Source organism: Falco peregrinus, chromosome 2 (genome assembly GCF_023634155.1).
Source record: "Falco peregrinus isolate bFalPer1 chromosome 2, bFalPer1.pri, whole genome shotgun sequence".
In the NCBI taxonomy this organism is placed as follows: Eukaryota; Metazoa; Chordata; class Aves; order Falconiformes; family Falconidae; genus Falco; species Falco peregrinus.
Genome location: NC_073722.1, coordinates 98,410,763 through 98,423,856, shown reverse-complemented (window position 1 = coordinate 98,423,856; position 13,094 = coordinate 98,410,763). Strand labels below are relative to the sequence as shown.

The 13,094-nt window shown below is 42.5% G+C and overlaps 1 protein-coding gene across 1 annotated transcript in view; it reads right to left on the bottom strand.

The window, feature by feature from the left end:
• Positions 1-595: 595 nt before the first annotated feature.
• TMEM132C (transmembrane protein 132C) overlaps positions 596-13,094 on the bottom strand; it is a 221,495-nt gene continuing 208,996 nt past the window's right edge. Inside the window, exons 8-9 of the mRNA XM_055797587.1 lie at positions 12,622-12,813; positions 596-3,608 (exon numbers count right to left, since the gene is read on the bottom strand). Of these exons, the coding sequence (XP_055653562.1) occupies positions 2,412-3,608; positions 12,622-12,813 (1,389 nt within the window). The 3' untranslated portion in view covers positions 596-2,411. The remainder of the gene's footprint in view (positions 3,609-12,621; positions 12,814-13,094) is intronic.

Sequence of the window (13,094 nt, the reverse complement as noted above, 5' to 3'; positions counted from 1 at the left end):
GGTGTATTCTTTTTGCTCCATACTATTTTTCTTGTTCCTCTGCTGTTGTATTTTGCAGCTCCGTGCTGTAAATGCCTTTTTCACCTCAGAGACACCTGCGTTTTCCCAAGAAGATATACGGATCCCCGAGGTGTGGCTGATGCATCACTGTGCTTAGCTTGTAAAGTAGCTTGGGGTCCTTTGGGACACAGGGTGCTTTGTATATGTCAGTTGTGATTCAGTGAAACTTGCTTCCATCTGAACCTACTGTATCAATCAGAGAAGCAACATAATTAATTATGACTGGGCTGCTTGAAAGTTGCACACATCAGAAGCAAGAGTCCTGGAGTTGTTCATGCTGATGGTGGGCATGAGGATGAACAAGATGAATAGTGACACTGCCCTGAACTGTGCCTGACTGCTGTCTTCTGCCATCCATCATCATCACCACGTGTTGGGTGGGAAGGGGAAGCGTTTCACAAAAGAAGGGTCAGAGCAGCGAAAAACTTTCATACATCTCTGTTCTCTCTTCTGAAAGTGGCTTACATTTTGTGTCTGCTGTTAGGAGTGGGCGCAGTACTGCAACACTGCAATGACAGAAGGAGACCCCTCCCCTCAGAAAAGAGAGGTTAATTTGTCAAGCCATTTAAAGCATTTTAATTACAATTTGTATAACATGTATAAATAAATATTACATTCTTTCAGTCTACAATGCATACTAGGCATATCTTGTTAAAACGTCCATCTATGTTACTGGGTGGCAGGATTGGTTTTGTCCAAGTAAAAAAAAATCAAACTACTGAGTTTAGTAATAAAAAAAAAAAAAAAAAGAAGAAGAAATACATGGTAAAGACAGGACAATGCAAGTGCTTCTGGCTAACAGTCAGGACATAATACTGATTCCCAAAGGGCTGGATATACCGTCTTCCTTTTAGTTACAAAAGGTTTTGGATGACAGTGGTTTCCTCATTGTATAGATTTTGATCCATGTCCTCCACTCGTGTAAACTGGCACTGAGTCAAGACAGTTTACACAACAAATCTATGACAGTATTTTTTATTTGCTTCAGATTTATTACTTGTTTTGTATTTGTTTATTCAAAATCTCAGCTTCACAATCTAGCCTAAATTTTTCAGTCTTAGCTGGTCCAATGGCCAAAAAAAAATCCATAAAATAGCTCCAGATATTTCTTGATCTTGCTTCAGCAATATTTCCCTCCCTTCCAACAGGCTGTCCAGAGGCCAGCTTTCCCAGTAGCAGGAAATAAAATTTTGGGGACAATCAGTCTTTCTGTCCATTCTTCTCACTTTCAGAACTTGATGAGAGCTGGTGACATTAGAATAAACAGAAAATCACAGCACGAAAGTATGAATTCATGGACTTGGCAAAAAAATCCCCAAATCCAGGCTGTACATATTTGGCCTGCGATGCTCTCGGTTCCAGGTACATTCAGAATGCACCAGTGGGGCATTCCCATCAGCTGTTACTTCTAAAAGCTAACAGAAAACAGCACCTTCTTCCCTTGGTGAAACATGGGAACTTTGGTTGTGGAAATTTAAAACAAACAACTAAATAAACAAATCAAACCTGAAAGTAAAATGAATACTTCTTCCAAACAGAACGTATTTCTAGCTAGGGTGAAACAATGGAGGCTTGGGCTTTCTGAAGAGATACCACATGGAAACTATTAGTCAGTACTTATCCCCTGAATTCTTCAAATGACAGGAGATTATTTATAGCCAACTTAGAAACAAAATATTCTTGGTCCACTGTGAACTTAGTGAATTTAGAATTCTCCTGCTTTCAAAAGAAAAATATGAGAGGGAAAACTATTTCGTTTCAACTTACAAGACAAACAGAAAAGTAAAAATAAAAACCCCAGGTAATTTCTTACTCCTTCATATGTAATGCCGAAGACACATCTTCACTTCAAATGAAAGAATAAAAAGAAACAGCTTGAGTAACAATCTAAAAAGTCTCCTTGTGGGTCATATGTCCGTAATTGTGATGTTTCCTTAGAAATACAGACAAGTTATTGTTTGTCTCTTGCTTATTCTTTTCATGCTTTTATATTCTATCTTTTCTTTTTACAAATATTTTTGGTACTTTGAAATATTACTATCATTATTATTTGTATGACCCATAAAACAATTTTCACAACCTCATCTTGCCCAGTTCATCATTACTGGTCATACCATTTCCTTGCTCCTTTCTGCTATTTATATTCCATTCCTAAATCCATGAGTAGCAGAAAAACAAAGTGAAAACCAAAAACAAACCATGGACAGTTTGGCAAATTTCTTTCCCTGATTATAAAAACTGCCTTATCATTTCTCCGGGTGATTCCTTCCCCTCCCCTTCTTCTGTCCCAATATATACTGTAGAACTGAAGGCATCAAGGTGTGGTTAAACCCAAAAAAACCAGCAAGGAGTTACACTTTTTCTTTGAACTTCTCCATGTAGTTTCGTATCTCTTTGGAGTCCCCCAGGTCCATATCCTGGCACACCCACTTAATGTCATCATCATTGCTACTTAGGATTGAGTTGACAGTAGGACAACCGTCGTCGGGTGGGATGGTAGTGAACGTGGTGAATTTTACCCGCTTCCGTTTGGATGTCGGCGAATGTAAAGGTTCAGTTTTCTGTTCCTTTCCCAGCTTGCCCCCTGAGTCAGCACACCTATGAACCTGGCTCTGAATGTTCTTCTGAGCACTGCCATTGAGGAGCTGGTTGCTCTCCTCACTGCCCGAGCCTCGGTCAATAATAGTTGTGTGCTCATCCTGCTGGGGTGATGCATCTGCTGTGTTCTCCAGCAGTTCCGCTTCGTTTCCCAGCCAGACCCAGTCATGGGAATGGGTCATGGTAGCCTGTCCTTCCACCAGAACCTGCTTGTGACGGTACTTCAGTGCAAATGTGGCACAGTTTATTAGGAAGACTAGAATTGCCAGGCAGAAGACCCCTAGCAGAGCATACATCCCGATCTCCAGATCGCTAAGGCCCCTCGGTGTCTGCACCAGGTCATTTTCCTCCATGCCCGCATTGCCTTTTGGTAGGTCTACTTGAGCAGGGAAGTTGGTGAAGTCTATAGGAATGTTCTGCAGCTGGCTGTCGTCCGAGAGTTTGCCACCATCCAGCCTGTTGTTTTTAATGACTTTATTTTTTATTATGGATTTTGCTGTGGTGCTGACTTTCCTGATGGCGCCTTCCTCTCGCTCTGCTGAGCTACCATAATATCGTCCATCCTGGCCATACCGGTCCTGGTCCGACCCTTTGTGCCGCCGGTCACTAGCATGGTTTTCAATCTCATCAGCATCATAATCTCCACCTGTATCAGAGTCTGCATCATTCTGACCAAACTTGACTTTGATGTTGCCATTCCCCACAGCCAGGACACTTTTCCTTTTGGACTTCTGGCAGGCCTCAGAAATCATCATGTCCACCTTGATTAACGTGCCCTGACCTTCACCTTCTGCTGCCACAACCGGCCATTCTAAGGCAGCGTTCTGGTGGATCGAGACAACAGCTTCGTCTAATGACACAGCAGAAAGGGAGAAGTCCTTAGAGTCATAAATGTCCAGCGGAGTAACAGAGCTGTCACTGAACTGGATCCAGGTGCTTACCACAGCTTCCTGCAAAGAGAGGGTCATGGTTAAAGACAGGGACTTAAATAAAGCAGCTTAATCCACAGCAGCTCATCCACCTCTCAGCTCTGAATGGCAGCTGGAGGAGACGGAAGCCAATGGCTCTGCACTGCATTTAAGGCAAACCAAGCTTCAACAGATGGGGCAGGAAAATGCTCACATTTTTGACTAAAGGTTCCACTGTTAGCCTTCCTGCAAATGTTCTGCAGAAGAACATACAAAACACTTGATATGAGTTGTCCATAACACCAAAGTACCCATTAACAACCTACAATTTACATGATGTATAAAGAAAGTAATTTCTCTCATTCAAAAGCTGAAAGAGACAAACCAGAAAAAATTACTAGAGGCACTTGACAGAACACTTATTTTCTTCATGTTCCCAATGCACAGGTGTCACAGGGAGCTGTCAAATTAAGCAAGGCATAAACATCTTAGCAGGAATAAGGAGCTACCAAATATCTTGGAAATGACTGGAGCAGAAGAGTCACTTGAAAGAAAAAGACTCATAGAACAATTGCCATTTTGCTGGAGATGGGTTTGTTTTAAGTAAAACACACTTTATCCTTGAAATAATTAAAAAGTTCACCACATTTCTGTGTCAAGGAGAGGAGGACGGAGATGCTGGTATGATCTCTGTGATAAAATGCAGATGGCCTGGATTTAATTGGACTGTCTTTGTTCTCTGCAGGTAGCACCGTTAGAAGTCATCATTAGAAGCAAACACAAAGCTAGAGGTCAGCTCTTTGGCATTTGAAATCCCATCCAGATGATAGAGATATTTACTCCTCCACATCTCAGTAGCTTGCTTTGCAGGAGATTTCTTTATTTTTCCATTTGCCCTATGCCTTGCCTGTTTAGCTGGCAGACATGCAGGCAGGTTGCCGGAGTGCAACTTCACACAAAACTGAAGTTTTTTTCTTCCCAGACTTACACCGCAGATGGCCCTAATAACTTTACACTTGGGTACATCAGAACAACCGGGCTGAAAATCACCATCGGGGAGAAGCATTGCCACCCTGTTAACATGCAGTCATAATACAAATTTACAACCTAATATAGTTCTCTATTGGCTACAATTTGTTACGCTATGGTTATAAACAAAGGGAATTGCTACCCTTCTAGTTAAATTTAAAGCTTTTCAATGTAAGCAGTAAGGGGCACTTAGCTGTGCAGAAGGTTGGACTATACTAAATATTTGATTTCCAAAGTGCTATCAGCAAGTTCTTCAGGGACTGAAGGAAGAAAAATAAGTTGTGGCACCACAGGAAAGAAGGCAAAGTTCTTGGTGATACAAATGCACTTCGAACAGCTGAAATGGAGAGAAGTGGGGAAGGGTGAACTGCTAAGGAAATTAAAACAGCTGATCTTTCATCAGAGAAACAACCCTGAAATGGCTGAACAGACAGAAACATAAAGTCACAGGGCACGGATTAAATTTATATCATAGAAACCTACAGTAAAGCAAACCTAGTCATGGGAAAGTAAAGGGTTTTTTTTTTTTCAAATGGGTATGTACAGAGAGAAAAAGACGAATCTCCTCTGGCATTTCAACACCCTGTTGCCTTCCTCCCCCCTAAAACAAGAGCACAGCCTCATGTACCACCAGGGAGGTGTGCAAGATACACCTACTTTTCACCAACCTACGGAAGGAAAAACCACCAGCATCATTTCAAACATCTGTCGCAACAGGCTTGCTGTCATCTGCCGGCGGTGCTCTCTTCTGGGAGCAGGATGAGAGAACAAGCGCGGCACAGTTCGTATGGTGATGGCTGGGAACGAGGAGGCCTGGGCCTCCTGCAGCTACGGGGGGCAATTCCACAGCTCCACATCTCTGCACAAGGACTGACATTACTAAAGGTAACCAGCATTCCTCAGCAGCCAAACACAGCGTGCCTAGCGTGGCAGAGCCCCAGATCCCACTGTGGCCCTCACTACACAACTGGGTTTTACTGGTGGTAGAACGGCACCTCTGAGGGATCGGGGGTCTCTGTCCAGGCACGGGAGAGGAACACATACGAGGAGGCATATATTCTTCTTTTCTTCTTCAAGATATCCACATCTCTGTTTGGTTTCCTTACCCTGCCACCTTTCCGCTTTAATGGCCCTCAGGCACCTCTCAGGTTCAGAGGTAGGCCAGCACAGAAAAATTCAGACCAAATGGCTAGAACTCGACAAAAATGTAAGCAACTTCAAAACAACTTTTACTCTTTACATTGTTTCTGCACTATTCTGCATTCCTGGTTTTATGATGCAGATAGAGAAAAAAAAGAAATGGCATCAGCTGAAATTTGCAAGTGCACATGTGATTTACTAGGGATAACAAAGGTGTGCAATAGTTTAGCCATTATTTTCAACCAGCCTTGACATTTTTTATTTCCAAGAGACCCCTTTTTCACAGAACCAATTTTTTCATGACAAGACACAACACAACATTGTCATGCTTATACTACAGACAACATTAATTAAAAGGGAAAGAAAACAAATGAGAGAGGGACAGAATTTCAGATCCTGCCAAAGTTTATTGGATCAGCCCAAATATTCTATTTGGCAAGAGATCATCTCCTCTCATTCACATCATTAAAGGAAAGCTGAAGGCAGGGGAAGGAAGTGAATTTCCCAAGTGATTATAAATTCTGAAAAGCTGAAAAGAAAAAAAGAAAGAAAAAAAGAAATGATTTACTACCATGTCCTTCAAAGAGCTGTTTCTGCAAATCTTATGTACTGCATCAATAAATCCCCTCCAAATCTCTGACAAGGTCCTCCAATTACTATCAGCAGATGAAGATGGATTGGAGCCTTCTTACCTGCAAAATTGCTGCCCCTAGTCCGATGCCCTCAACACTGAGGTGACAAATCCTTGTGTTCATTAATTATCAAGCATAAACAAACAGTTTGAGGGATTACCTGGCCATCCAGTCTTTTTTTCCTCCACTTTTCCTCCCTCTGTCACATATGCACATGCACGTGCACACACACACACACTCAGCTGCACTCCCAGAACACGTGAACCACAACCTCTCTCAGAGAGCAGGGTGATTTGTACAGTGACTGCGATGATGTGCAGTGAGTCAGATAATGTACATTACATCACATTAATGACAGCACAATCCAGGCCAGATGAGATGAAGAAACTGTTCTCCACAACCACTGTTGATTATTAAATATAATGCTTTCCTTAAACACATAAAAAACTTTATCAAGACACATTTTGCCTACATTTTCCCTTGTGCCTTTGTTGTTCTCCTCCTCCATTCCGTGCGCACCTTCAGCAAGCTGGCCAGTTCTTGATCTGCTGCAGTTCCACCACCTCTCTGGCCTTGTATTACATTGCTGCTTATCAGTCCAAAGATGCCACTTGATAAATCTTCTTGGGTAAACTTGCATTTTGCTTTTTGTTAAGTAGTTTTATCTCCCTTGTTACCCACTTGTTATGTTTAGGTGGGTAAAACAAGGGGGAAATTACCAGGGTACAGAAGGCACATGGCACTAATGGAAACCAAGAGTCCCCGAGGAACTCTGTACTGCCTGACCTGGAACACGGCAAACCCTGCCACGGGAGTCACCACAAACACTATTGTTTGCTGGCCGTGCCTGTTCCACCCAGATAAAACAAGGAGGCTCATGCTCCAGATGGCAACCTGACTGGCTGGAAGCAGAGCTGGTTTGGAAGCTCAGTAGAAAGCCCATCGTACAGAGATCCGATGAGTCCCTCTGCGCTGGGACTCAACAAGTGAAATTCTGGGAGCCACAATGATAATTATTTTGCCCTCTAAAGCATCATACAGGATTTGAAAGTCTGCTTATCCTGGGATATTCCACTGAGCCCATCCGTGGCACCACAAAGTGCCCTTCAAGACTTCCTCAAAAAAGCTGGGGTCAGCTTGCTACCAGGGCATGCTATCCTGTGCTCTCCAAGCAAAGAACAGGGGAGAAAAGTGTGTAGGACTGTTGGCATTTTAGAGAATTCTGCTGCTTAGGAACAGTGAGGACTGATCAGTAGATTTAATTTTATTCCACACTCAGAATAAAGAGGCCTTTTAAAGTCTTCATTCACTTAAGCACAAATAAAAGTATTTGTGAATAAGCCCTCAGTTGCTGGGGTCAGCTGCAGTAGTCCTGGGGTGAGGCAGGACACCAAAGGAAAGACATGGATGGGTGGATGGCTCCAGAAAACAAATACATCCCTCCCTCCAGCAAAGGCGAGGGAATACTGTTCTCAGCAGCTTCTTTTCCAACCTAAACGACTCTATGATTCTATTAGACCAGCTCTGATTGTTCTGTCCGGGGACTTGAATGCTGAAATGGGTTTCCCTAGCAATTTTATCACATGAAATATCAAAGTATTACATGTGCATTTACTTTTAAGCCTGTGGCTTATGTAGTAAAAAGTGGGCTTGATCGTTATGATGTGGAAATAAAAAGGCAGCCAAGACTCAGATCTTAATTCAAACCATGCATTCTCCTACCGTGTATTTCCTTTTCTCCTTTTTTTCCAGTCTGCTAATGTGGCATTCCTTTCCAGTGGGGATTCACTTGTATTTGCAAGGGAAGACTTCAGAGTTTTATCTAACAATACATCCTTTCTCCCTTTCCCATGCTGCTCAATTCCTTTGCCATACTCGTGAGCCCTTACATTACTCTGTCAGTTTAAAGAAAATATAAACACAATTTAGGTGTAATTTATACTGCCAGAATGGAGCAATGAATCCACACCATAAAAATACTCCTACTACCTGTGAGACGTCAGTGAGCCCTCAGAACTAGTTTGCAGGAAGGGCACAAGCTCAAACAGGACAGGATCATGTCAATGCACAAGGGACGCACAAGTAGCTCTAGTCTGTCCCCTGGTTCAGGTGGTGCTGAGCACCCCCAGCTCCCACCAGAGGGAGACTGGGTACCTTGGAGGACACTCCCTGAGGTTACGGATGGTCTGGGTCTACTCAATGCTGTCCACAGGAGCTACACACGGGAAAGAGAAGAACTTGGCCTTTAGAAAGTGCTGATATTGCTCTTTTTCTCTAAGAAAATGTCTGCAGTTTTCCAGCAGCACTGAGAGATACATTAATACAGCTGTTTATTAAAGGCTTTCTTCTTCCTTTCTTCACTCTCCCACTTCAGTTCACTAGACCACCCTACAGTGATGAAAAAGCTACGATATGATATGACTGTCAGTTTCCCTGCAGAGCCAGCTGAAATTTAGAGTCCTTGATGATCACTCAGATCAGAAAACACTTAAACACTGTAGGTTTTCTTTTATTTATATCTTGGAGAAGCCTTTAAGATGGCACTGTTGATTTTAACAACCATCAGCCAGCCAAATGAAACAGCTTTCCTGCCTGAGCAGGTGGCCACTAGAAACAGACCGCTCAACACTATAGTTTCCAAATTTTCAGAAGACATTCTAACTTTGATATTTAAATGTTGGTCAACCTGCATTTATTTTTAGGAATCTAAAATACTGATCCATTTTTCAGTGTCAATGTACTCCCCATTGACTAAAAAAAAAAAAAAAGGAAGTATGGGCTCAGCATAACTCAAGGTCACCGTGTCACCTCAGGTAATCAGTTGCCCAACTTAACTTAAGGCATCTAAGATAAAAAAACGTCACTTATCTTCTTTAGCTTGCTAAGTATTTGGAGAAACTGCCAGCTTCTCAGAACTTGTGTCTTGTCTGCTTTGTGCTGCTTCTGCAGATGTGGTGTGGTCATTACAATCCAGGAACTAATGGAGTCATTATATTCATTGAAAGAAAGTCACAGTAAAAATACTAAATTCATTCCTATGATATTGAAGGATCTGTAATAGCACAATCTGTAGAAAGCTTTATCTCTTCCATTGTACTCTACAGATGTACTACTTAATCTGTGAGGGACAATTCTATGCCTGCCAGAGCACCAATTACCCAAGGACATTTGCTAGTCGATGTTGAAGCTTGGCTACCAAAGGTGCTAAAGCAGAGCCAAGGAAAACACTTGACTAAGAACACGCTGACTGTTTTTTCCATATAACAATGCCGAGACATACACAAGCATTCCTGAGAAAAATAAAATCTTTGGCTATCTTAACTTTTATTTTGTCTTCCAGTTGCATCAATACGGTTTGCATGAATTATTTTGGCCTTTTTATAAACTTGTTTGAGAGGAAAAGACACAAATAATTACATCCTTGCAACATTCAAGTATATGCTTAGTTCTGGACTGTCCTCTTGAAAAAAACTCTCTTTTGAAAGGGCTTGATTTTCTGAAAACCCTCAGTGCTTGCCTTCTGAAATTCCAGCTCAGTAAGGATCTCAGCTGATACACTCAAAATGATGAGTCACTTCTTGCAAAATTTAGACACAAGCACTCCTGCATTTGCATTAATTCTTCTAAGGGCAAGTGACTTAAATGTTACATCCTTCATTCAAACTGCAAATGAAAGGGGAAGACATGACACTCTACAAGCCACTCCCATGCCAAGACTATTTCCTCCAATGTATTTTCTAGTGTGAAATCTATTCCCATCTTATTTTTTGGTGACATGAATGCCAAGTCCCTTAGGTCCCTTTTCAACCGCCCTTCCTTGGGCAAGGCCTGTCCATAGGCTGAGTGAGATATAGGCCTGAGAACAAACGAGTGGCTTACAGTAAGGTAGGGAGGGAATTGCACAGCATGTGTAATTAGCCCAGCCCCCCAACTGCCAACGTGCCCCAGTAACCAGGGACTGTGTTCAGGACCCACACGGAGCTGGCATGACCAGGATCAGGCCCACAAACACTCACAGTGCTTGAGCATGAACTGACCCTCACAAACTCCCCAAAGTGAGGAGTGATGCTCCCAGCAAAGGCTCCAGTTGAGAAGCAGCCAGGATGCTTCTCCTGCTCCTGGTGAAGAAGAGGTGGTGGGAAGACAAGCAGAGGCAATGGGGATGGGCAGGCTCCAGGCTGGAGATGCTGGCAGAAGAGGCAGAGGCTGAAGCGGGATCCCACAGGAACATGCTGCTCTACGCGTGCAGGAAGCCGGGCCAGAAGGCATGGACATGGGAATGGAAACCCTGACTAATTCAAGACCACTACTGACCACTACATTTCCTTGGGCATTCCAGATCCTGGTGCAGAGAAGGTTTCCCACTGCCTTCTAATAGAGTCTAGATCCTGTTTTTCTTTTCTCCAGATTCCATCTGGAGAAGAACAGATTTTAAACTTCTTTTACTGAGAAAAAGGTGCTTGATTTTCTCTTGCCTCCTGCTTTACAGTTGGTATCTTCAAGTGCACATGATGCCACAGTGCTCTCTGTAGGCCCAGGAGGACAGCAGGGACAGCAGCCCCCACACTGCCCAGCAGAACCAGGAGCAGAGGGCATTGCTCACAACGACAGCCTGACATGCCCGGTCACTTCTGTATTAGAAATGTGCTGCTTTGTGGAAACTGAAATTACCTCACAAAAGAAAATCAGCTTGAACAAAAGGTTCCACTAAAATCGTTCCATAACAGAGATGCTGGGAAAAATAATTTCAAAACAAACCACCTTTACACTTTCTTACTCTTTTTTATTACTTCAAAACTTGCCAATCGTAGTGATAGATAATGACACATCATATCATACTGCCACACCATAATACAATACGAGATATCATGCCATGCACTACCGAAATGCCCTGTCATACTCTGCCATTACCTGATGTTAATATCATCACACACTCAGGACAAAACGTCTATAAATCTGAGAAGTTGACCATATATCTGTGCAAACTTTCCAGATTCACAAACCCTTTTGTCTGCAATCGAAGCCACAATTCTTCCAATGATGCTGCAGGACAGATGGTGCTCCGTCCTACAGATCAGAATTGGGTTAGGTGTGCTTTAGCTTTTGCTTTTACAGTCTTTGTCCAAAGACAATGTCAGACATGGTTTCTAAGCCCTGGAGAAGGGTATAAATGGGTTAATTACATAAGATTCTTACGTTTACAGGACACAGTAAATGGAACAGATGGGCAACAAGTCCTTCTAGTCTGGACATTTTCCCATCACTAAGTTATAAACCAATCTAAACTATTTTTATGTTCCAGGAAATTAGGTAGCAAAAATCATGAAAATGGGCCATAAAACTTGACTTGAGATCTCTCTATATCTATGTGAGATGAAATACAGTTTCTGTGAGAAGAGTAGCTGTGGACAGACTTAATTGCATGGTCCCAACTCCCACTCTTCAGATCAACTGTCTGCAAGAGCAATGAACACAGATTGTTCCACTGCTACTGACCCTTTTTTTTTTTAAAATCTGTTCTAGAGCAACCATTTGCCTTGATCTGGTGATGTTCTCCCCTCTTCCATGTGGGTTGTGACCTGAAACATGTTGCTTGAAAGATTCCCTTTACAGAGATGGGAATTCGCTGGCTTAAACTCAGTAAGATCAGCATCTGAACTGAATGATGAACCCCCCAAAACCCATCTAAAAAATGAAAGGATAGAGGAGCCTGACAGTCTGCTGTGACTCCAGGAGGGAAAAGACAAGTACGTGGTTACCTTCTGCCTCTATTTTACAGTTCTTCAAAATATTAAATTGTTGTGACACACAGAGCTCTGTGCTCTGGGGCATGGAAAACAAAGGGCATGCTCGGTTGGCAAACAGGGATCACTGTCCAAAGACTGCTTGTGTTGCAAAAATAACAGATGTTGAACCATTTAAAGAAAGGGTATTAAAAATGTAAATATCAGGAACTTCCGTGTAGTCAGAGGTTTTACTGCAGACTAAGTCCATATTTGAAGGGAAGAAATGAGAAGACAGTTCCAGAGTACCTCTAGAGGAAAGCGATTGACACAGACATGTACTACACCTGTACTTTAACGTCTAACTTCTAACCTTGTTATGAAGTTATATATGAAGCTGTGTCTGTGTTTCTGTGTGTCTGTGTGTGTCTGTGTGTCCATGTGTGTCTGTGTGTGTACATATGAACCTGTACTTCACACTGGTAAAACACTGCCCCACCCCAAAAGGCAACATCAGCAAGTGTACACTACCTGCTTAGGAGTATGAAGCAACTCTTGGGCAACAGTTGTAGCCACAATAGCCCGACTACTTGCTGCACTGGGCTGAAGAAAGAGCGAAAGTCCAGCCACCAGCTGGACTCCAAGGTCTGTTATGGTCACTTTGTCATCTAGCACAGTGACTGTCTTTTCTGCCAGGATGGAGTCAGACAGGGGAGACAAAACCTTTGGAGAAACACAAAAGAATCAACTTAGGAAAAGGCTGATCAATTAAAATAACCTTTCTTAAGGTCATCATCCCTTCTTGTCTCCAAAGTCTTATGCATAGAAATGAAATGGCAGAGCACACTGACAAGGCAGCCTGGTCCATTAGGAGGGTTGGAAAAACATTTAGTAGATTGGTTATGGCTGAGAACGTTGCATCCAATACTGAGTGCTATACTATCTTACATCTGTTATTTGCATCATTTACTAGAAGAGTTGATTTAAAACTTTCTTCCCCTGTT